This window comes from Anastrepha ludens, chromosome 5, assembly GCF_028408465.1.
Source record: "Anastrepha ludens isolate Willacy chromosome 5, idAnaLude1.1, whole genome shotgun sequence".
NCBI classification, from domain to species: domain Eukaryota; kingdom Metazoa; phylum Arthropoda; class Insecta; order Diptera; family Tephritidae; genus Anastrepha; species Anastrepha ludens.
The window spans coordinates 111,017,367-111,044,446 of record NC_071501.1 but is presented as its reverse complement, the minus strand read 5'-3'; the positions used below and the strand labels follow the sequence as shown (position 1 = coordinate 111,044,446).

General features: G+C 35.1%; 1 protein-coding gene across 1 annotated transcript; it reads right to left on the bottom strand.

The window, feature by feature from the left end:
- Positions 1-387: 387 nt before the first annotated feature.
- LOC128863135 (protein yellow) lies at positions 388-26,328 on the bottom strand. Its single transcript, XM_054102098.1, has 3 exons — positions 26,032-26,328; positions 9,233-9,842; positions 388-1,953 (listed from the first exon to the last, which is right to left on the bottom strand). The coding sequence occupies exons 2-3, from the start codon at positions 9,519-9,521 to the stop codon at positions 842-844; spliced, it is 1,401 nt and encodes a 466-aa protein (XP_053958073.1). The 5' UTR covers positions 9,522-9,842; positions 26,032-26,328; the 3' UTR covers positions 388-841.
- Between the last annotated feature and the right edge of the window lie 752 nt (positions 26,329-27,080).

Below are 27,080 nucleotides of genomic sequence, written 5' to 3'. Positions count from 1 at the left end.
GACGGTGCAACGGCACACACTGCACGTGACACAACCGATATGCTGAAGGATGCATTTTCGGGTCGCCTAATCTCCCGTTTTGGCGATTTGCACTGGCCAGCAAGATCGCCTGATTTTACCGCTCCAGACTTCTTTTTGTGAGGCTTTTTGAAGTCGCGGGTTTATGTCAACAAGCGTCAGACTCTTGCAGCTCTTAAAGGCAATATCCGACAAGAATGTGAGGACCTATCGCCGGAAGTTTTGGCCAAAGTGATGGAAAATGCCATAAAAAGGGCTCAAATGGCAATCAACTGTGGCGGCGGCCATTTACATGACATCATATTCCTGACTTGATGTAAAAAAAATTAAAAGACTAAATAAGAAGAATCAAAGTTTTCCATTTTTTTTTTTTTAAATTACAGCCAAAAAACATCGCAAGGTTACTTTTGCGCCACCTTGTATATTAAAAATATATTTTACAAAATATTTGATTCAATAAAAACTATTATGCAGCTAAATTTTAATTTTAATCCGTTTAACATTTTTCCCAATCTTTGCCTCATTGGCATTTATTCAACGAGTAAAAGTCTGTCAAATATAGCATTGCGGACGTTTATAAAGATGACCATACTTTTCATTTTTTTTTTTACTTTTTACATTCTTAAAAATATACTGACCGAAAAATAGTTGAGTACTCGCAGCCCACACAGGCACATTTTCATGGGTAAAGACGTACAAATTTGATTGAAACAAAGCTTTTAAACATTAACATTTACATATAAATACAATTATACTTATTTCTATATTATTATCGATACACTCAAAAAACACTCCACTCGCTGTTCATTCTCCACAGCCCGGCTTAAAATTTGCTGATAGCCAAAAACAACGCCGCTATGAATAAGATACCGCTTAAGCTTCTCGTTGCTACACCAGCAGTGGCGACCTCTACCGTTTTATTCACTACTCTATCCAGTATCGTATCTAATTCATTTTTCACAATCTCTGGTAGCGGTTTCCGTTCGGTATCGCACGCCGTATTCTCAATTGCATCCACCACATTCGCGGTCAAAATGCGATAATTAACTGTACCCGGATAGAGTTCGTCGTAAATGAATTCTTGCAGCTTATTTGAGAGCACCCACAAACGATCCTCCGCATCAACCTTCACTTCACTGGGAAATACCAGCTCCGTTGCACTGTAGTAAATACGACCCTGCGTATTAGTGGAATATTCTGCTTTAGTCGTACTCCAACAATCCAAAGCGTTCATATTTGGCAAAGCGTAAAATAGAACACCCGTACGTGGATCTAAAAATGCAGCGCCTGCTTGCCCATTCGGGCCACGTGCTCCCAGTATCTTGAAGTCATGATAGATGTCGTTTGATATAGCTAAAGTCTTGTTCCTTAACAGTTTAGTACTGACTGCAAATTCAGTTGTTGAGCTGAGTGGATGGAAGTAGAGTGTTGCGAAACCATCTGCCTGCGGTTTGGACACTGCCAAGCCATACAAGCCATCATCCCATTGAAATTCTATGCCGCCAATGCTATAATTTCCAGCTAAGGGATCGGGATGGAAGAAATTATGTTGTACACGCCAAGAATCCTCTTGAGCCCATGAGTAAACTACCAGGCCGGGCGAACCCAAGTCAGCCGCATACGCGAAAGTATTCTCACAATCGGCATCCTCCACTGCCAGATTAGCAAAGAATGAACCTTGTTTTATATGACTGCTGGGAAATCTGTAGCGGCGCAGCAGGTTATCATTGTGCAAATCATAAACGAGTAGTTGAGCGGGTCCAAAGATGGTTGTATTCTCCAAAACACCAGCAATTCTAGAGTCCAGTACCCAAAGACGACCACAACGATCAGCGCGTATGCGGAAGGGTGAAACCAGCTCCGGATCAGGTTCGGCCAGACTATGAGCCTCCCAGCTGGGGAAAGGAGTTAACAAGGGTGATTTCGTGGATTTATCTGAAAAGAGAATACATATATTAATAAATATTGTAAGTAAGTGAGTAAATGAGTAAATAAGTAAGTGAGCGTAAAAAACTCTAGCATGTGGCTTAAACTAAGTTCAGTTAGATGGCTGCCGCAGAGGAACAAACTTAGACAGTCAACTGAGGTAACCGTGCATTGGGAATACCATCAAGGAGCTCCCCACGACAGTCGGTTCTACGCTACCGGAACGACCAGATTTATATCCGGCAAGGACGGTCACTGTTGATACAAGAACAACAACATACCACCAAAGATAGAATAACCTTACACAATATTCATCAGTGAGGAGTTTTTTGAGGCTCGTACAGAAAATTCAAATTTGCTAAGTGGGGTTTTTAGAATAGTAAACGTCATAGATTTTTTCAAATGCGTTTTCTATCGGCACGTAAAACATGGAATAATTTATTTTGGTTTAAGTAGGGAATTCGATATAGCTCTGAGAGCACAAAGCCTCCTAGCAAAGAAATGCGCCTAAGAGCCTAGTCGAAATTAATCTCTAGTTAACTTGATCTTGTAAATCTTTAGCCTAGATCTTTGCACTAAAAATGGCGGATAAAATTACCGACATTCTAGACTGGGAGATTCTCCATGCCTTTGAACTGAAGCGTTTATGGCTGCGATGTTTTCGATACTTCAGCCGGTTTTTCGTACACGAATCACTGGATCAAACGCATTCAACAGTAAATAATATGAGTGGAGCTTACGTATACCTGTAAAGGGTGAAAGGGTGATTTAAAGGTATCGGATTTTAAATTAAAATAAAAGAACGAAAATTCAAATTGATTGGGCAATCTTTATAATTTTTGTGTATGAATGGGTTCATGAGATTTTGTATTTTAAATAATTCCTTTCAAATGCTTGTCGCAACCGCACCGAATTTCGGCCATCCGTAATCACCAATTTTGAATGACTCGCTGGAGGACTTCGGTCGGTATCTCGTGAATAACTTTAGTTATGTTGGCTTCCGATGTCTCAATAGAAACTAGTTTATCCAAAAAGCATTTAGACTTTACTTGCCCCCACAAAAAAAAGTGGAAAAATGTGATATCACCCGATCTTGGTGGCCAATCCACTTGTCCGAGACGAGAGATAAATTTCCGAAACGGGGACGCAATAAATCTATTGTTTCACGGTCTGTATGGAAAGTAGCGCCGTCTTTCTTGAGCCAAATATTATGACAACCGCGGACTTCAATTTCAGGCATCAAAAAGTCGTTTATCATGGCGCGATAGCGTTCGCCATTCACTAAATAAATAAATAAATAAATAAATAAATAAATAAAAATGGGCCTCATCGCTGAACTCCATAAGTTGGCGTGAGCGCGCGATAAACACTTTTCAATTTTTGCAATTCAAATTGTACGGTTTGTAAACGTTGTTGAGACGCACGACTTTCCATGATGAAATATCAGTGAATACTGCAAAAATTGTGTACATAGTTTGACAGTAGTCATGCGTTATTTGTCAAAAGAACTCTATTGGGTACCTACAATCTAACCACCCTTTACTTTATAGTCTGATGAAACGTTTATAACGACCGATTTAAACAACTTAAAGTTGCGATGATAGGGTCAGAATTCCGATAGCAAATTTTAGTAACTTCCAACGTTTTTCATTTGGGGAGTTCTCCATGGCAACAGAGTTGAAAGAGCTGTTGAATATTGTCCGATCAAAAAAAATTTAATTTCTCTCGCTGCCTTGACTTAAGACTCCGACATAAAACTGGTTATGCTTTGCTAGTAATTTAGTCGAACTCTGCCCGACTTTATGGTGAGCTTCTTGATGTTGTTCCACAAATGGCTGCAGAGAGACCTACTGTTTGACGAATGGCAAATGGCTTATATCCAATCTTCTGCATGACAGGAGTGTCCTCAGCGAATCACTATGGCCTACAAGCTTTTTCTATTAGAAAAACACTTTTTCTGTTTGAATATTTCATATCCACAGTGGATTTTGAAACCATTCGGTTACCATGAACGGATTTGGCTTACTGGCGTTGTTACTGTACTGGTCTGTAATTTAATGGCCTGGAGAGCTCTTTTTTGGGCGATATGATGGCAGTGAACTTTTGAAACGAATAAAAAAACATTTTCTCAGCTTCAAGTAAAATTAATTACAAATAAAAAATCCTAAACTGGTTGCTTGAATTATTTTCAATTTGCATAAAGCCGCAAATTTCATTGTAAACCTGGTTATGCCGATTTATGATTTTTTTTTTTGTTATTGCAAAAAAACTTGTTGATGACTACCAAAGGGTAAACGAGGCGAATGCCTATTAATCATTTATTTTTATTAAACGATGAGTTTGTTGGAAGTAAATGCTTGGGGAGGTGACTGATTTCATACGAAACAAAAAAGAATTGGAAAGTTAAAAAAGTGCAAAGATAAATAAAAGCTGTGCTCGTTAGAAAATAAAAACAAAACGTTGAACATTTGTTTTTTTTTTTAAGGTAAATGAACTGCAGAAAATAACACATTCGAGGATTAAAAAATAATTTTTTTTTAAATTAGTAACTGATACTTTGTTGTTTTGTATTTATTGCAAGGAAACAGTAATTTATAAAATTTTCGTTATAATATTTTTTGTTGCACTTTTGCTAATCTGTTAATTTTTTTCGCTTAACGCTCACAATAAAGCACACAATCAAGTTTTCAAAAGGCATAACAAAAAGTTAAACTCAGCGAGAGACTTAAGAGAATAACAAACAATTTTGTATTTTTTACTCCACCTCAACTGCTGGTTGGTTGTTTACCATTTTGTTAGCGCGCCTATGAGTCACAACTGTAAGGTGTAGTATTTGCATATTAACCGTTCGATGCTTTCAATCATTCGGTATGCTGGAGTTCATTCATGCCTACAAAAATATTACTTCTCCAATTTTTTCTTTTTGCTTTATCTTTGCACGTCGTTAAATTACCACAAATAATTTTTGGCAGCGTCGTCAGTTTGTATTTCCCACATGACTAATATGGCAGCAAGCAAAACCACCAGAAAAGCACAAATTGCGCGTTACCAGATGTGAGTTGAAGATTGTTGTGTGGGTGCGGCTGAGTAAGCAATTCGCTAACCGGTCTTTAGCGTTTGTTTGAGCTTCTAACTTGAATTATTTCAATAATTTACACTCAAACTCAATTCGATATTCATTACATAGCAAGTACTTTGTTGTCTGAAACGATGAGCTTCGTTATTTCCCATGACAGTGGAAGGTAATCAAATTTTAATATTAAACAGCAATCAATCGGCGTTAACTTTGAATTTAAATTAGTAACTTAGTGAAGTTCATTGTTTTATTTTTATGACCAGTTACCAACTAGTAATTTGCAATACTTTGAAGAAAATAAATCATCTTGCAGTTTAGTACAGAATACGGGGAGCGGGTGTTTTAAATGGCATGCGATTTGAAATGAAAAGCACAAGTATTCGAGAAATGATAATTTTTTACTCGTTAGGCAGGTGGCGATGGGTTAGACTAATTCAATTTAGAGTTCGATAAAGTGAAGGGCCATTGTGTCATCATCGCTTAGATTAATGTGGTCATCTTGCTATATCCCTCATGTCTCTAAAGAATCCAATCAGACGAGTTGACACCCGCCAGCCGATTAAAGGCAACCAGAAAAGGTCGGTCAGATTCCAAGTAGCGCAGCCTTCTTTTGCACAGTATCATGGCAGCAGCATTGGTGATAAGAATTTTCATAATTCTTGCAGTTCCAGCAGCATTATAGGCTATGCACTGGCGTAGCTTTAGCGACAGTGGGTATATCTGCCTTATTTTGTTGAAACATAGTGTGAACGCATGGGCTAAAAAGGCTCGGGATCTAATACATAGATGACACTAGTTTTATTGCATTCTCCTCGTTTTTAAGTTAGTACTAACTTTAAAAACACAACTGTTAAAATTTCATGATATTCTATTCATTAGTTCGTGAGTTATTGTGCTAAGAGCGAGGCGACTTTTGTTATTGTCTAAACGATGGGTAAAAAAGAATTTCCTGTTTTAATTCTACACTGCTTCTTGATAGGGGGAAATACCGTTCAAGCGAAGCAATGGCTTGAAAAGTGTTATCGGGACTCTACTCCATCAGAAACAATAATAAAAATTTGGTTTTCTGACTTCAAACGTGGTTGTAGAGTCACCGATGATGCACTACGCAGTGGACGTCCAAATGAGGCGGTAACACCAGAAAACAACAAAAAATCGACAAAATCGTTTGAATGATCAAAAAGTGAAGTTGCGTGAGTTAGCTGACATCGTACAGATATGAAAAGAACCTCTTGGGTTTATATTTCATGAGTATTTGACTTTCAGAAAGTTTTGACCCAAGTGGGTGCCGCGTTTGGTCACTTTCAAGACAACGCACCGTTTCACAAGTCAATCAAATTAATGGCAAAATTACACGAATTGAACTTCGAATTTCTCCCACATCCACATATCCTCCGTATTCGCCAGACTTGGCTCCCAGCGACTACTGGTTGTTCGCAGATCTAAAAAAATGCTCGCCGTTAAGAAATTTCGCTCAAATGAAGAGGTTATCACTGAAGGTCAGGTTAGGTCGTTCTATAAAAGTGGAATTGAAATGTTAGAGCGGCGCTGGAATGATTGCATTGTTCTTGATGGAAATTAAGTTGATGAATAAAGCTAATTTTGAACAAAACAAAAACTGATTTCTTTGTTAGGCCCGTGACTTTTTAGCCCATGTGTTAATAGTAAGGTATGAGAAAGTTCGATGAGTTGGTGAATAGGCTTGTTTCGACTTAAGAAATTTTGAATAATGAAGGAAAGTATTATTGCAGTATTTTTTACCTTTTCTAGATTGTTTAATCAATTTATTGCTGGTAATTCAAAATTATTTTTATTTTTCCCAGAAAGCTGTAATTGATTCCTTTATTTTCTATTTTGTTCCTTATTTACATTATAAACTGGGTATTGTCGACTCATTTCCGCTCGAGATATTTCAGCAATTGGAACATCTTGAACTCCGAGAGACTTATATTCCATTTACGAGTACTCTTCGTTTACACGCTTACTCGTTTCCTCGCTTCCCCTCATCCTGTTATCTCATATCATAGCATATTTATTCAAGGATGATAGATACATACCAGGTTTGCTCGTTAAGTATGGTGAAAAAAAAATTTTTTAGGGGAACTTTAGACTCTACGCCATTCGTTTTGTGTTTCACTAAGCTAAAATTTTGTGTTTCAAAAAACTTAGCTTTAGCTTAGTGAAATACAAAACGAATAGCGTCGGCATATCTGTCAAAATCGCTCAGAGCCGAGTAACGGTCTGCTAGGTAGTACACCTCTAAAAATCTTTTCACCATGATAATCATTTTGTCAGAAAAAGAAGAAGCACAACCCTCAGTTTTGCCGCATGGTGGAAAGATATCAAAGGTGAGCTCTTTAACAGACCGTTGTTCGGCTCTGAGCGAATTTTACAGAATCAGCTGATGTCATTTGAGTTATGTTTGCAAAAAAAAACTGAGATAGTGTTATACGAAAAGAATCAACCAATGCCACTTCGTTGCCGTCTGAACAACGACTGATTGGATGAGTGTGTGAATACGTGAGAAATGAGCGAGCAGAATTCGGCTGCCGAATCCCTAAGTGACATGGCACCCAAAATTCCCCTCACAATTTTCTTTTTTACCATAGCTTAATAGCAAACCTGGTAATCCATCACACTTGGTTTTGCAGCAAAGAACTTTTTACCACACTTTGGGTTCATAGGTTCAAGAAGCTGATAGGTTTATTGTTTGTTAGAATTCTTCATGAATTCAAGTACAAAAAATTATTACTAAACACTAAATTCTCTAAAAATCTCTAAATTTGGCATTCAACTCTAATATCAGCTAAGAATTAAGGGGTTACATATGTCCAGAATATTCAAAAAATCGTTTTTTTTTCGATATCTCAAAAGTATAGTATCGTAAAAATATACTGTGAAATTTTCATGCGGGAATTCCCAATATTATAGCTTCTACAGCCCATTAACTAGGTAAAGAGCTGTCCGCGCGCTCCTGAACCTCAAACTTGAAACTCGTTTTCTCGAAACTACTTTTTCCGGCACGGTCTGCATGATAACTCATACAATGTGTTTTCTCTATAGATTTGATTTTTGATATTTTTATTAAAAAATTTTATAAACATAATTAAAGTGTGACATTTATGACGTAAAATGCATACTTTTTTTAAATACCGTAATTTGCAAAATCTTTCGAAACTCAAAAACCCGGCTCGACGGACTATAACTACAACTTTATCCACTACTATCCAACAACGTTTCAAAGAGAAATGATGCAGACCGTGGAGCAACTTTTTTTTCATTGTACTTTGGGCCACGTGATTTTTTATATACTAATTTTTGTAAAGAAAAATAAAATACATTTTTTTATAAAGTTTAAGTACTAAAAAACAATGTATTCATTTTTTTCTATTTATTTCTATTGTTATCCCTTCTAAAAACATATTTTCTTTTAGCGCATTTTTGGCGCTGCTGGACGTATGTAACTCCTTAATGATAATAATTATGTGTTTGATGTTGATTTTGACGAGCAGTTTTCCAGACACAAATCACATTTAACAAAAATAAATAAAATATCAACAGTTCACCGATACTCGCATAAGTTTAGCCCTGCTTTTTTGTTGCCCGAGTTGGTTTCATATAATTTCTTGTGCTGTTTATTTACACCCTATAATTTAGTCTCAATTTTGTTTCGTCTGAAAATGAATAAATCCTTTCTTTCTTTCTTTTTTTTGACGATGAAAATTCCATTTTTGAATTTTTATTTTATTTTTTCATTATTTTTATTATATATCTTTTTATTACTTATTGCTCCCTTTACTAAATCTCTTCATTTTTTAACGATGAGAATTCCATTTTTTGATTTTTAATTTATTTTTTCATTATTTTTATTATGTTTTTATAATTTATTGCTCCCTGTGCTAAATCCCTTTTTTTGTGACGATGAGAATTCGTTTTTTTTTAATTTTTAATGCAATTTTTCATTAATTTTATTATATAGTTTTTATTATTTGTTGCTCCCTGTGTTAAATCCCTTATTTACTACTTTTATTGTCTTTATGTATTATTTATCGCTTTTATACTGGTATTCACGAATAAAAAAGCTGCTCAGCTAATTGTGAGTTGAGACTTGAAGAAAACAGTTTAGTGCTAAGAAATTTCAACGAACACTTTTTGCTGCAATTTTTTTGATAATTCAAAGTTGTTACAATGTTTGTTCAAACATTCACTCACCATTTAGATCGAAATACGCCAATGACGCGGGTACACCATCTCGCCAACGTGGCAACGCTATGTACATGCGCGACCGATAGACTTCCAGACCGAAGGGAATTACATTATCCGGTCGAAATTCATGATTTTCAATAGCAGTCCAACGCGCCTCGGCATTCTCGTATTTGTAGTCCATCTCCTTCCATTCGTAGACCACGCGCAGATTATCCTTGCTTTGAGCCAAGGTAGCGCACAGTAAAATGGCGCAAATGCTTAGAAGCTGTTGCTTCAGGAATATCTCAGACGCCATGTTGTTTTTTGTTTTACAACGAACCAAGCAATGTTTTATGTGTGTAAATATTTTTTTAATTCTATATTATCGCTTAATTATTCAATGTCTAATTCTTATTCAATTCCTTTATACGTTTTTATTCACACACAAGTCGGCGAAATGTGAAAATATGCTAATTTCTGGAATTATTAATCTGGCGTTGAAGTTGAGCAAATTGAGTAAAATCAAGCGCTGTTGCTGTTGTTGGTGATGATGTTATTGTTATGAATATTTTCTCTTATTTTTTACTCTCACAGCGTTACCAATTAACAGATGTGATTGGTGTTAATCTGCGTTGAGCTGGAAGTAAACAATGATATTAAATTAGTAATGAAAATTTGTTGATTTTATAATTATTTAGATATAAAATTATATCGTTCATGCCTTGCAATTTAAAAAAAATTGAGTAGAAATCTTTATTGCTTCATAAGCTTTTAGTTTAATTCGAGATAAGTTTTTCATTCCACATTGAAATTCATAGCTAACTTAAACACTCCATTTTCTGTTTTCGGTGGCCACACAGTGGTCGGAAAACACAAGATTGGCGTAAAGGGTTACAAAGTCTAGTTCGATGTGAGTGAAATTTAGGATTCTAATAGTAATAATTATAATATCATCTTGTTGAATTAAAAAATGCCATAAAATTTGTACTTTGACAGCTGATTAAGAATTTCAGATAAAATTTAAATTTTGACTTTGTAAAATCAACTGTCACTTTTTTTAATAAATACCAACTTCCCTTAAGTGACACCTCTTAATTTATAGAATTACCAATTTGTACCGAATTTAAATATTGGCAATTGATAGCGATTAAAACAATTGTCATTTTCCCTAACCAAAAATTTCCAAAAGTAACACCCATTAAGTCTTAGGACTCTCTAATCACGAAATGTTCACGTTGTCTCTCTTGACAGTTGCCAAATCAAGTGTCACTTTCCCATGCTCCAGGCTCTCATTCTGTCAATAATAGCAATAATGGAAATTATTTTAGTAGAAGGTTTTACCAAAATACCTTTGTAATAGTTATATAAAGGGTTTTCCAATAACAGGTGTTATTTTAATAGCCCGCTTTTTCGGTAGATGTCACTTTTGAAGCTGTCGTTTTTTGATATTTGTCAAGTAGAAACTACGCCATTAATAAAAATGGAACGATACACGCTTAAACAACGCATTGAAATTATTAAAATTCCCTATAAAAATGGAGAAAATTTGACAGAGACGTTTCATAAAACTCGAACTTTTTTGGGTCATCGTGAAGCACCTTGTCGGGCCGCAATACAAAAATTGGTTGAAAAATTTGAGCAATTGGGACAAGTTAGTGATGTGAAGAATAAAACCCGTGCACGTCGCTCAGAAACAGCCGAAAATATTATTGTTGTAGCCGAAAGTATTGAAGAAACCCCTATAAGTTTCTAGCGAGCGTATTGTGTGAAATGCTGAAGCCCACCGTCAACCAACTGATTGGACCTTATCAGTGTGGTTTTAGGCCTGAAAAGTCTACCATCACCCAAATATTCACAATACGCCAAATCTTGGAAAAGACCCATGAAAGAAGAATCGACACACACCATCTTTTCGCGGACTTCAAAGCTGCATTCGAGAGTACGAAAAGGAGTTAGTTGTATGCCGCGATGTCTGAATTTGGTGTCCCCGCAAAACTAATACAGCTATGCAAGATGATGTTGCTCAACACGAGCAGCGCCCTCAGAATTGCGAAGGACCTCTCCGTTTCATACCAAACAAGGTTTCAGGCAGGGTGACTCGCTGATATTGGCATCATCGGCCTTAACAACCGCGCCTTTAGTTCTGCCTTCTCCAAACTGGATAAAGAGGTAAAGCGAATGGGTCTGGTGGTGAACGAGGACAAAACGAAGTACCTCCTGTCTTCAAACAAACAGTCGGTGCACTCACGTATCGGCATCACGTCACTGTTGACAGTTATAATTTCGGGGTTGTAAAAGACTTCGTTTATTTAGGAACCAGCATTAACACCGATAACAATGTCAGCCTTGAAATCCAACGTAGAATCTCTCTTGCCAACAAGTGCTACTTTGGACTAAGTAGGCAACTGAGCAGTAAAGTCCTCTCTCGACGAACAAAACTAACACTCTACAAGACTCTCATCATGCCCGTCCTAACGTATGGCGCAGAAGCGTGGACGATGCCAACATCCGATGAAGCGACGCTTAGAGTGTTTGAGAGAAATATTCTGCGCAAGATTTTTGGACCTTTGCACGTTGGCAACGGCGAATATCGCAAGCGATGGAACGATGAGCTGTACGAGCTTTACGAGGACTTGGACATAGCGCAGTGAATAAAGCAGCCAACGCAGCCGCTGGGTCATGTGGTCCGAATGGATACAAATGCTCCAGCTTTGAAAGTATTCGATGCGGTACCAGCTGGTGCTCGCAGAGGAAGGGGAAGGCCTCCTCTGCGTTGGAAAGATCAGATGGAGAAGGACTTGGCTTCACTTGGTGTGTCCAACTGGCGCCGGTTAACACGAGAAAGAAACAACTAGCGAGCGCTCTTTGTTAAACTCGGCCAAAATCGCGTAAGCGGTTATCGTGCCAATTAAGAAGAAGAAGAAGGTAGTAGGGGGAAATAATAATAATCTCATTAGATAATGAGATTTTCGTACATTTTGCACAAAAATAAATTTAATATAACTATTACTTTAAATAATTTTTTTGTTTTTTTTTTTTAACTTTTTTTGTTAATGCAAAATATTTATGTACATGAGTTCAAAGAGAATGACTTTTTTATGCAAACTCAATGTAAAATTCCTGCTTCAGATCATGCAACAAAATTGCCATTAAATAGTCTTTATTTTTATTTTTTTTGGCAATAAATGTTTTTGAAAGGCAAAGATAAAATAAAGCAAATATTTGAAAATATGTATGAGTTAGCCTACAACACTTCACAATCTTTCTTGCTCATATAAATGACACATAAATATAGTGCACAAAAACTAATATTTCCCATTGACTCTGTTTAATTTTTTTCGCCTGCATATTTTCTTATATAACGACCTTGTCCAACCTCAATTTCAAAACAATTTTGCATTCATTTGCGACCAATTTTACCGCCTCTATTGTTGTTGTGTACGAGTATATATGCCCATACTTACGTAAGCATGAAAGTATAAAATACGTCCAAATAAATTGGTGCACCTTTCTATTTCTCTATTCATGCTTATAGGTAATTGCATTGTACTCATGCAAACGAGTTTATTCCGAAATGGATACAAAAATATTTCTACCGTTCAAATATGCTTTGATCTTTTGCAGTGGCTTTTGTAGTTTGACGCTACTGCCCATGTATTGCTCCATTAATCTTCTGACGTTCGAACTTTAACCATTTTAATTTTCGTGTAGATAAATATGAATAAGAGCACAACCCACATAAAATAGAACAATTAAATAAGTATTAGAAGAGGAAATAACAACTTGAACGAGAAGTGTTGCAAACATTCAATACAAATGAAAAAAAGCGCCAGAGAATGGATTTAGTAACAGCAACAGCTAAAGATATTAGCCTGCTGAGTTTGCCGATTTAAACGAGGAAATAAAACTTCATGAAACATTTTTCTCGAGTGCTCCAAGAGATAAATGTAATATCCAATATGGCTATGTGGACACTCACGCAGGGTCTTTCAAATTCAAATTATTATTATTATTAATTGTTTTTTTTTCAAATAAATAAATTTACAACACGCAAATTGATTTTTTTCTAACAAAAATGCGTTGCTCGTTTGAACTGCGCCGTGGCAGAAGAGTGCTTGCAAGATCAACATTCAATAGAACATTTTTTCTGTCCAAAAAAAGTAAGGCATTTGAGTATAATTAAAAAAAATACAGGGTGCGCCTTCTTTTATGTCGGTATGTAAATGCTGAATAACTTTGTCATTTACCAACCGATCGACTTCAGCGCACATGTTTTCAATACGTCAATTCAGTACAATTTCAACCATGGAAGTCCGTATAAAGTGCAATTGACACAGAGAATATTGCCGACAGACCATTCACACCGCTCAGAATACGACCAAACAGTCGCTCGAATGGCTGACACTGAACCCAATTTTGGGAAGCAAATGGAAAGCAATGGATCGATGTTGGACCATTATGTCTTCCTAAATGCGTGAGAAAGGTTTAGACGGTTACTGGTTTCAACAAGACGGTGCGCCATGCCACACAGCGAAAGCAACAATTGAATTTCTGCAACGAAAATTCCCGGAACGTCTAGTGGAAAAAAAGAGGCGACAGTGACTAGCCCCCCAGATCACCTGACTTAACCACCCCCCCCCCCCCCCCCCCCCCGGACTTCTTTTTGTGGGGTTATCTGAAAAGTAAGGTTTACAACAAGCCGCAGACTATTGACCAGCTTAAGGCAAACATTCGTGCCGAAATCGACGCTATAAAACCCGAAATGCTTGACAAGGTGATGACAAACGCAGAAAAAAGAGCGCAGTTTGTGATTGCTAATAAAGGTGGCCACTTGATTGATATTGTATTCAAAAAATAGTTTTAATAAATTAAAAATAACCAAACCAAGTAAAATTATCTCACTTATACAAATCAGTTGTTTTTTTTTTGCACCATCTTTTATGTCGGTATGAAAACATTAAATAACTTTGAAAAAAAAAAAGCAACTGAATTGTATGAGTGAGATATTTTTACTTGGTTTGGTTATTTGCAATTTATTATTATTATTATTAACAGAATTTTTTTAGCACAAAAATTATTCGAGTTTTTTTAACCTTTTATCGAGAAATTCGGTAAAAATCCCATAAGTAGGTTAGGAAAAATTGATTTTGAATTTTTTTTATTTAAACTTTTTTCCCCTATATATCGAGAAATACAGTAAAACCCCTTTAGAGGGTTAATATGTTCCCAAGGAATCATCCTCGCGTTATTCCACATACAATAATTGCAGAAAAAAAGTCTAAAGTCATGTGATTTCATATGCCTTTTCAGTCTAAGAAAGAGTAAACCTTCACATCTTTTTTAAAAGTTCAGATGGAAACGCCGAAAACGATGGCCCCAATTACCATTGTTAGAACATCGCTTTTTAATTGATGTTGTGCAGTACTATTTTCTTAAAAGTAGTACTACATTTTTGTGTTCAGATATCAATTCAATTTTTTATCAAGAGTGAATTCTAGACATTTCATTTATGTAGGCATCAAATAAATGAAACATAACGCCACCTTGCGATTTAACTTCATAAGCAGAATTACCTGTGAAGGATATATTCATATTAAATTGGCGCATATTTGTAGCCTCTCTTAGATGTTTAGTCGAGTCTAGTCCCTTCCAATTTATGTCTTAGAATTATTGCCCTACATTGTTATGTCGTCTACGAAGGCCAGCTGGTTTTCATGAGAAGCTTTTTCTTTAACAGTAACGCACTTGTTGATCTGTCATTGTATACCCAGCAGTCGAATTGAGAAATAACATTTCTATCCATTGATGCTCCATGTCCAGGTGTGCTTCGAACTCTGTCGAACCGAATTGTAGATATGCAAAAACCACTCAACCGCACTGGTCGACTAGACGTTAGCTCCCATAAATTTGCTTTAGAATTTTGCAATAATATATATTTATATTGTATATTTATTTATATATGTATTTGTAGGACTATGAATAAGTTCGTGCGGTTTTTTTTCGAAATTTGAAACTTTATTGACGTAAAATGGTTACAAATTTAATATTCAAAATATTGTCCATCGCTTACTACTACTTTTTCCCATCTTTCTGGCAATTCACGGATTCCCTTTGTGAAAAATTCGGTCGGTTTTGCCGCAATCTACGAATCGATCCATTTTTTGACTTCATCGTAATTACGGAAGTGCTGGTCAGCCAGGCCATGTTGCATCGATCGGAAGAGATAGTAATCGGATGGCGCAAGGTCTGGACTATACGGCGGGTGGGGTAGGACATCCCATTTGAGCGTTTCTAAGTATGTTTTGACCACTTGTGCAACATGTGGCCGAGCATTGTCATGTTGCAAAATAACTTTGTCGTGTCTATCGGCGTATTGCGGCCGTTTTTCTCGCAGTGCTCGGCTCAAACGCATCAATTGTCGTCGGTAGACATCCCCCGTAATCGTTTCATTCGGTTTCAGTAGCTCATAATACACAACACCCAGCTGGTCCCACCAGATACACAGCATAACCTTCAGGCCATGAATATTCTGCGCCGACGTCGATGTTGAAGCATGGCCAGGGTATCCATACGTTGCCCGACGTTTTGGATTGTCGTAATGGACCCACTTTTCATCGCCAGTCACAATTCGATGCAAAAAACCCTTTCTTTTGTGCCGTTGAAGCAGTTGTTCGCATGCCATAAAACGGCGTTCAACGTCTCTTGGCTTCAATTCATACGGCACCCAATGGCCTACCTTTCGGATCATTCCCATGGCTTTTAAACGTTTGGAAATGGTTGATTGATCAACTCCCAAAGTTTTTGCAACCTCTTCTTGCGTTTGAGCCGGATCTTGATCGAGCAATTCCTCCAATTCGGTATCCATGAACTTTGGCGGCGCACCCTCGCGTTCTTCGTCTTCCAAGCCAAAATCACCACTTTTAAAGCGTGCAAACCACTTCTGGCACGTTCGCTCAGATAGAGCATGCTCACCATAAACTTCCACCAAGATACGATGACTTTCGGCTGCTTTTTTCTTCATATTAAAATAATGAAGAAGAATTCCCCGCAAAAACACATTATTTGGCACGAAATTCGACATTTTCAAGTGTGGTAAAAATATTGTTGTTTACGCTTCAAATAAAAAACTTATACTGACGTTTGTGCCTTACGACAGTAGCTCTCCAATGAATGTTTGGAAATGTGGATCGATGGAATAATAATCAAGTTACGCCATCTGTTGTAAAACCCCACGAACTTATTCATAGTCCTATTATATATATATTGTTTTTCTGCACTACATATGAATCTTATTATTTTGACCAAGCATAATTGCCTAACACTCGAACTTTTCAGCGTTCAAGTTCGCCGCCTCTTTGGGCCAGTTAGACTTAAAATAACCAGGTGCTCCCTTCACCTGTGAAGTTGTGCTAATTTTAATGCCGCTTAAGTTCAGATTTATTTATAAGCACTTATGTATGAATATGAAACGCAGTACTGTGCAAAATGTAAGCAGCTGCTTTTCGAATGTATTGTATTGCATTTATTATATTTAAGTAATCAGTGTTGTTCAGGAGAGTGTTCATCGAATTTTGAAGCGGTCACATCATTGGCCCATTTTTCTTTTCAAATGCTACTGGAAACGAAATTTCGATCAACCGTGAGTGCTACAAAAGTATTTTTTGTAACCATAAATTGAAAACATAGACTTGGATGATCTTTGATTTCTGCAGGATGGCCTCACAGCCCGTGCCATAGTCGACCTTCCGCGCCCTAAGTTCGATAATCGCGTTATCGGCCCGCTCGGGCGTGTTGTCGGCGAAATCAATGACCACCTCGGGACTGCAATTTGATGCCCTTAGACGCTTTTTGAGGGAGTGTCGTGAAAGACCGAAGCTATGCGAAAAATCCCTTAACAATTTAATACCTGGAGGCAAGTCAAACGGAGCAAATGTCTTGGAAAACTTGGTTATTAGAATACGCTACTGTGAAGCCAGCCAAGGCAATCATACATACAATGGGGACACATCAGCCGAAATAGAAACCAGAATAGAAATGGCTAGATCTACATTTTGTAAATTTAGAAAGATCTTAAGCTGCCATGACTTCGATATGAGTCTTAAAATTCGTTTTGTGAAGTGTTATGTGTGGTCTATGCTCTTATATGGAATGGAATGTTGGACACTCAAAGTCTCTGATATGAACAGACACGAGGCCTTCGAATAGTGGGTTTTTAGGCGAATTTTAAAAATTCCTTGGACCGATCTGGTTTCTAACTTAGAGGTTCAACGACGAGTTAATCGAGAGTGTGAACTTCTACACACAATAAAGCGTCGCAAGACAGCTTATGTTGGGCACATCACGAGAAAGACCAAATACCACATGTTACAGTTAATACTGGAAAGAAAAATTGTAGGGAAACGATGTGTTGGCCGGAAGCAGTTATCATGGTTACGAAATGTAAGGCATTGGACGGGCATATGCAATGTTGCAGAGTTATGGGATGCAGTTAAAAATAGAGATATTTATAAAGAAATTTTCAATAATATAAATTAATATGTTTGAAATAATGTAGTTAAGAAACAAAGAGATATAAAATAAGGTATGATCGCTACACATTCGTAAACGAATAAGGAATACAGATTTTTCTTTATTTTATTGATTTTTATTTTATTTCCTTTTATTTTATTGATTTTTATTTTCCTTTATTTTATTTCCTTTTATTTTATTTTATTTTTTTTTTTTCTTTTTTTTTTTTTTATTTTATTAGTTTTTTTTTCTTTTCTTCTATTTTATTTTATTTGAGCTTAATCCATCTCGGCTATTGCCAGAGATTACACATCCCGGATAAATTTTCAAGGGATTGTGCTCTGGTGGAGCGAAGTTCAAGTTCTACGCCGATGCGATTGCTATTGCTTAAATATTAAGTCTACGAACTATTGCACATGTGTGAAGTATGGTCGACTTCTGCATGTCTTCTAAAAGGTGTTGGCAGTCATACTTCTTCAAGTTTTTTATTAGATGCTTGGGCACTAATCCAGTGGACGATATAATTATTGGAATTATATTCACTTCCCTCGCTTTGTACATCCGTTTAAGTTCTATGACCAAAGCTGCATACTTCGATATTTTGGGGGAGTATTTGTTTTGGATGTTGCAATTAAGAGTCACCACTATATCGATTGTTTTATTTATCTTGTCGAACAAGATAATGTCAGGTTTGTTGGCAGCTGCTGTTTGATCAGTGGAAATAAATCTGTCCCAGTACAGTTTAAAATTTACATTTTCCAATATTGCCTTTGGTTCATATTTAAAATACAAGACTTCTTCTTATAAGAGACCATGTTTTATGGCAAGTTGTGGGTGGAGGATCTTTGCTATATTGTTATGTCTCATGACATATTCACGGGGGGCAAGTACGCTACGTCCAGCAATTGCATGGTCGATTGTTTCACTGTAAATGCCGCACCTTCGGCACCTATCTTCTATTGCCACGCCATGTATGGACCTTCGGAAATTCCTTGTTGGAATAACTCGGTCTTGGATAGCGAGTGCGAAACCTTCTATTGTATTTGTATTTTATTTTATTTTGTTTTCCTTTCATTTTATTGATTTTTGTTTTATTTTATTTTAAATCTACTTTATTTTATATTATATTATTTTATTTAAATTTATTTGCTATTTTTAGTTATATCTCATACCACTATATTTTTTTCTCATTTACATATTCGTATATTCAATTTGATTTATATTTAGTACTTCTGTCATTTCTTTACTATTTTTTACTTAATTTTTTCTTCTATATTTTCTTTAATTTTTAATTTTTTTTTTAATTTTACTTGTTTTTTTATTTTTACTTTATTTATTTTATATAATTTTACCTTGCCTCCCTTCACCCTACTCTATTTTGTTTTGTTTTTTATCTCTTTTTTATATTTTTTTGCATTTAATTTAATTTATTTTGTTTTCTTTTGTTTTATTTTATATCTGCATTGTTTTTATTCCATCTCATACCACAATATTTTATTTGGTTTTACTTTTTTTATTAATTTATTTTATTTTTGTTCTTTCTTTTAATTTATTTTATTAGGTGCGCAACTAAGTTCCCGCTGTTTGTCAATAGATGCCGCCAGCAGTGTGTGCTAGTCGATTCTAACATAACCTAAACGTCATAAACCAAGCTTAGACATATGGTTAATAAACTGCTTCGACGCATTAGAGATTTTGTTTTGGTTTCATATACTTTTGGTTTTGTGAAAATGTCTGATTTTGTGCCGAATAATCGTCATTTACGGGAAGTGTTGATTTTCCTCTTTCATTCGAAAAAAAACGACAGCTGAAACGCATCGAGAGCTACAAAAAGTTTATGGAGATGCTACTTTAAGTGAAACAACGTGCCGAGATTGGTTCCGCCGCTTCAAAGACGGTGATTTTAGTGTTGAAGGCCAAAAACCTTGGAAGACGCTGAATTGAAGGCATTGCTCAATGAGGATCCGTGTCAGACGCAAGAAGAGCTTGCTTCAGTATTAAGCGATTGCATGTTTTGGGAATGATTCAGAAACAGAGGACTTGGGTTCCTTATGAGTTAAAACCAAGGGATGTTGAACGTCGTTTTTTCGCCTGTGAACAACTGCTCCAGCGGCAAAAAAGGAAGGGGTTTCTTCAACGCATCGTGACGTGTGATAAAAAATGAAATCATTACAGCAATACAAAGAAAAAAAGTCATGGGGGATGCCCGGTCATGCTTTTACGTCGTCGCCTCGGCCGAATATTCACGCTGCGAAGGTTATGATATGTATAAGTTGGGTTATTTCGTATGAACTGTTAAAACTAAGCGAAACCATCACTGGGGATCGATATCGACTTCAATTGATGCGTTTGAGCCGAGCACTGCGCGAGAAGCGGCCGCAATACGCGGAGAGGCATGAAAAAGTGATTCCACAGCATGACAACGGGCGGCCTCACGTTGCCAAACCCGTTAAAACCTACCTGGAAACACTGAAATGGGAAATCCTAGCCCACCCACCATATTCTCGAGATATTTCGCCGTCCGATTATCATCTGTTCCGATCGATGCCACATGGTCTAGCTGACCGGCAGTTCCATTCATATGGAGACATCAAAAAATGGCTTGATCCGAGGATGGCCTCAAAAGATGAACAGTTTTACCGCGACGGTATACGAAATCTACCAGAAAGATGGGAAAAAGTAGGAACCAGCGATGGGCAATACTCAGGGCCGTAGAGAGCATATCCGGGCCCCGGGGGAAAATTGCAAATGCGGGCCCTTTCCAATTATGTCTAATTCATATAATTCGAATTACTCTCGAGTCCGGGCCCCTCTGAGAACTCCGGGCCCCTCTTGTCTGGCCTGGCAACAGGTACTTTCAATGATTCACTAGTAACCATTTTTTCAGAATAAAGTTGAATTTTCATCAAAAAAACAGCGAGAACTTAGTTGCGCTCCTAATATATTATTTTATTTTATTATTTATTTGCTTTATTATTATTATTACTTATTATATATATAAATTTAGAATTTTTCATTTAATTTATTTATATATATTTTTCTAATATTTTCTTATTTTAATTTTTGTTTTATTCCACATTTACCTCAGTTCCCTTCTTTGATTGTTTGCTTTTTAATCAACTTTATTTACAATTACACTACATTACGCAAGCAACACTTTTTTTATTGGAAATACGAAAACTCACTCACCATTTATACATACGCATTTCTTTATTATATTTTGCGCAATACTGTACTTACTCTTATACAGCAGCATAAGCTGATTGAAATTGTAAGAGCTTTAAACACAGATATCTAATGCTGGAGGCTAGCTCACATTTGTGAAGTAGGCTTGTAAGTATAGGGTGCCCCTTATGACTGACTGACCTTGTGGTGTAGTACCAGCTCATTGGCAGCAGTGACACACAGCACATCAACTTTGAGCTAAGTGATTGCCTTTATGCTAATGGCGTACATCTTGGCGGCCAATTCACACCACAGCAGCGCTTTATGACCGACATAAAAAATTAAACTAAATTCAAAATAGACGCCCTTAATGGGGGACCCTAAATGTAATTGCGCAGCTACTCGCAGAAATGAACAACTTAAATACGTCATGAACGAAATATAAAAGTAACTCTAGTGTTTCAGTTTTCTACCTACACTAAAAAATAAGTATTTGAATTTTTATTATAAATATTTTATAAAGTATTTTCATATTTTAGAATAATAAAAATTTGTTGGCTTTCCTTTATTTTTATTGTACTTAATTTTTTGCGTATTTTTTAGCCGGCATTTTAACATTCTACCGGTAAGCCATTTTATTTGGCTTTGTCTTCGCGTTATTAAATATATGCACATAAAATTATCGGCATATAATTTGAGTAAAAAAAAAGTATGCTCGAAATACGAGTATCAAACGCAAGTGCGTCTCTTCAAAAACAAATATCAGGTCAGTCCATAAGTTGGTGCGTATTTTACCCATAATTTCACTTTTGTACGATTTTTACATACAAAAAATTATTCGCGGAATATAACGGAACTATTTACATTTTCTTTGATACATTGTGCATTCAACAAGTTATTTTAATTGCGGATAGAAGCACGTGTTGTTAAAAAATAAAATGGAATCTTCGAACGCGTATAAGAGGCATATTTTGTATTTTTTTTTATAAAAGTGGTAAAAATGCAACAACTGCTGCTGCAGAAATAAACACTATTCACGGAGAGGATACCGTGAGTGTAAGCACTGCGCAAAAGTGGAGGATGCCCGCGCGCTGGTCGTCCTAAAGTCTTTAACTCCAACACCTTGCTCGAACTCGTGGAAGCTGAGCCAAATTTGACAGTCGATACGATAGCTCAAAGGTTAAATTCATCGCATGGAACAGTTCACAGGCACCTGGTTCAGTTGGGAAAGGTTTCAAAGCTAGAAAAATGGGTACCGCATAGACTCTCCGTCGTCAACCTACAGCAGAGAGTGAATGTGTGTTCTCAGCTACTGCAACGGCTTGAAAATGAAAGTTTTTTGAGCCGTAGCATTACTGGTGATGAAAAATGGGTCCTTTACAATAATCCTGTTCGATAACGCCAATGGTTAGATAAATATGAAACACCAGAACCGACCCCTAGAGATGGCCTTCACCCCAAGAAGATTCTCCTTCCTATTTGGTGGGATATGGCCGGTTTTGTTTATTATGGACTTCTGGCACCAAACCAGACGATAACTGCTGATTATTATTCCCATCAGCTATCAAACCTGAATGAGGCACTTAACAAAAATCCGCCGTCTTTAGTGAATAGACGCAAAGTTTTGTTTCACCACGACAACGCATGAGGTCTTGCGCAAGGCAAACATTAGGCAAGCTGAACGAGCTCGGATGGGACCTAATGCTGCATCCACCATACTCTCTGGATGTTGCACCTTATGATTATCACATTTTCCGTGGACTTCAATCCCATATGAGTAACAAGAACTACACCTCAAAAGAAGCTATAAAAAGGGATATCGAAGCGTGTTTTGGCTCCAGGGAAAAAACAATTTTTGAGCAGGGAATTAAAAATTTGCCTAAACGTCAGTTGTAAATAATGAAGAAAAATATATTATTGATCAATAAATACTTTAAACATCTTTTTTATTAATTTTAAAGCCACCTTTAAAAAACGCACGAACTTATGGACTGACCTGATATTTACTACATACGTAGTAAATTCTACATACAATACTATAACAATTTCTTTGCAGTAGCCGCCGTTGAGGCAGCAAATGACTTCTAATTTTACCAAAATTCTGTAGTATAAATATCAAGTTGAGACAGATAGAGAAACCGCTAGACAAGTAGTTGGTTCGATAGTGAGTTGAGCACGCGCATCAGCTAAGGCCGCACATAGTCGTATGTGTGTATGTATATGCATGCACTCATACATACATATATACATGTTTCTACTATATTTATTCATATGTAGCAGTTTGTTGCTCAGCTTATACCACTAGAATCAGGTTCGTTTCTTAAGTCTTTGGTTTTTCAAGGCTCAACGATGATTGTAATTCGTTCAAATGCTTTGTCATTTGCTTTTGGTATAATTGACACATTCAAATACAATTTTTGAACAAAAATAACATTTCCATCATTCATAATTTGCTCGCTTACGCACGTTTCGGTACTAAATCTGTAAATATTAAAATGTTTCTATTTCGTGGAAATTCAATTTGCTCAGCGACTACTTTTGTGTGCAACTGCATACACTAATGATTAATTTGTTTGCAGCGCTGCTTACAAGTTTAGCCGCCGAAAATTTATGTGCACATTAATATTAGTTTATGATCTGCATTTAGTCACACTGAAAAAATTACATCATTGTTTGTCAGCTGCGCCACTTTTATATTGATTTGTTTTTTTTCTTCTTGTTGTTTTTTCTTTAATACTTTTCTATCGTTTCTTGCGACATTTGCACGCTTTGGTGACTACTTCAGCTTTTACACTCAAGTTTTGTGCCTACAAAAATGTTGTACTTGTAATTTATTTGAAATTTAGCAAATGTGTTTCTGTGTATGTGCGCGGCAATATATGTGTGTATCTTTGTATGCACACGTGTAGCATCACATCTAATGATGCCCATCATCAATATTAACTAAGCATATGAGCTGATTTTTGAACAAGTAGGCCGTTGAGCGCGTTGATTTAAGTGCTTTTTAAGCTGCTTCATATCGTAAAAAATAAAAATAGCATTCAATGCACTTGATCCGACACACTTTGGCCATTCGTTATGTGGCTTTTTGAAGATGAGTAAAATGTTAGTCACTGCTGATTTGTCGGCGTTCAGTTGGTTACAAAGCGACAATAAAACATGGGGTGAAGTCACAAATGTCATGGGAGGGGGTTTGTGTTGGCAAGCATTTCGTTGAAAATATTTTTTTTAATACTTTAAAATACGTACAGTTTGATGATATATAGTTTATTCCATTTAATTTGTTTATTTCAATTTTCTTTATTTCTTTTCTTTCTTTTGTAATAAGGAAATACAGAAAAAAATTAATATGGCCAAAATGAATATTTTTTTCTGTATATTCTTTATTTTTTATTTCTATGAATAATATATTTTTTTCTGTATTTTTTAAGACTTGATTTTATATTCATTTTATTTATGGCTTTTTATCCCATTTCTTTCTATTTTATTTATTTTGTTTTGTTCCATTTATATTCTATTTAACTTATTTATTTAAACTTTCGTCATTTCTTTTTCTTTTCTTTATTATTTATTACTTAATTTTTTTTTTTTTGTATTTACTTTAACTTTTTTTATTTAATTTTTATTTTATTTACTTTGACTTTATTTTATTAAATGTTTTTTTTGTGCTTTTTTATTTCTATTGTTATACTAGGTCTTTTTTTTGTATTTAATCTATTTTATTTCACCCCATTTTATTTTATTTTAATTAGAATTATCTTTCATATTTTAAAAGACATACTTATTTTGATGATATTAATTTTATTCTACTTAATTTGTTTATTAAAATATTGTTCATTTCTTGCATTATTTATAATTAATTTTTTTCTCTGCAATTTCTTTCATTTTTCATGCTATTTTTCTATATTTCCTTTATTTATTTTATCTCATTTCATTTTATTCTTTTTTTTTATTTTTTTTTCTGTTCGACTTATTTTATTTTGTTTCCGTTTTTATTTTATTTTCCTTTAATATATTTTATATGTACTTTATTTTATATAATATTATTTTATTTTAATTTATTTATCAATTCTTTGTCATTTATTTTCCTTTCTTCTATTTATTTATTATATTTCTTTAATTTTTCACTTCATTACTATTTAATTTTTTTTTTTATTTTCGCTTTATTTTATTTTATTTTGTTTCATTTATATTCTTATTAGTTTCGTTATTTAAAGCTTTGACACTTGCTAATTTCTTCTTCTATTATTTATTATTTATTACTTTATTTTTTTCTCTGTGTTTTCTTTAATTTTTCACTTTATTATTATCTTATATTATTTTTTATTTATTTTATGTCATTTCATTTAATTTTGCTTTTAATTTTTTCTTTTATTTTATTTTATATCTACTTTATTTTATATTATATTATTTTATTTGTCATTTATTTTTTTATAATTTTGTTTATTATATTTTTTTTAATTTTTCATTTTATTACTATTTCTGTTTTTATTACTTACTTTATTTATTTTATCTCATTTCACTTTATTTTGTTTAATTTCTATTCTATTTAATTTCTTTACTTAAACCTTTGACATAAATTTGTTTTTTTATTATTACTTAGTTTTTTCTCTGTATTTTATTTAACTCTTCACTTTATTACTATTTTTATTTGTTATTTTATTTTATTTTTAATTTATTTATTTTATTATATATTATTATTTTTTGTTTATTTATTATTATTTTTGTTTATATTTAATTGATGTTATTTTCTTTTCTATTATTTCAATATTTTTTTATATTTTATTTTATGTTATTTCATTTTATATTTACTTTATTAGTACAATTATAATTGTTTATGTAATATTAAAATTTTTGTTATTTAATTTAATTTATTTTTATTATTCGTCTTTATTTTCTTTTAATATCTTCTTTTATTTATTGCCATACATGCTTTCAATCACATTTACCTCATTTTTTCCTTTTTTATTTGCTTTTTAATCTACTTTATTTCCAATTACACATCATTAAATGTACCATTACGAATGCAACACTTTTTTTTATTGGAACTCCAAAACCTCACCATGTCCCTTACATACGTACATAGATATTTCTTCGTAGTACAGTACATTCAAACATTTGATTGGTATTTGTTTAATATTCCCTTTACTCACATTCAACTAACGCACACTTGTCTGCAGCTTTACCAACCGCAACTTGTTTATGGTCTCATAAGAAAATAATACGTTTTGGTTAGACAAGTCTTCTCGACCTACACAAAATGGTTCTTCATGCCGCAACGACTTCTTTACCGTATGCCGCTCAAAACGAAACTAAAAGTCGTTACCGTAAACTGAATAGCTTAAAACGGAAAAACGCCAACTGAAATGCCAATTCAACGCAATGACTCATTGAGTGGATGTGTTGAGAGTGTTCCAGACACTTGACTCAATACGATTCTGCTTTAAGAAAATCACTCAAAATAATTACATTTTTGATGATCAAAAGTAGTTGCAGACTGCAAGCAATATAAATTTACTTAATAATGGTGTGTTCACACAGTTGATGAGTAGTGAAAATTATCATCTAGTATGTAAAGATTGCAGTTAATTCATAGATTTATGTATATGCATAGATGCTTAAATTAATTGAACTAACCATTTCAAGCAGCTGGGGAACGCATATTCTGTTAGTATATGAAATATGCTGCGTATCCGTAAGTCTGTCTTGGCGGCCGCCGTAGCCGAATGGGTTGGTGCGTGACTACCATTCGCAATTCACAGAGACGACGTTGGTTCGAATCTCGGTGAAACCAAAATTAAGAAAAACATGTTTCTAATAGCGGTCGCCCCTCGGCTGGCAATGGCAAACCTCCGAGTGTAATTCTGCCATGAAAAAGCTGCTCATAAAAAATATGTGCCGTTCGGAGTCGGCTTGAAACTGTAGGTCCCTCCATTTGTGGAGCAACATCAAGATGCACACCACAAGTAAGAGGAGGAGCTCGGCCAAACACCCAAAAAGGGTGTACGCGCCAATTATATATATAAATATATCCGTAAGTCTGTTAAAAAGGGATAATTTCGAAATGTAACTATGGCAGCAAATGAATGAACTTTTCAAAACGACTTATGGTATTTGACTGTAGCAAGTTTTGCCATTCAATTCTGTATATACTGATTTTTCATAAAATAAAAATACGGAAACTACTTAGTCCTGCCATAAG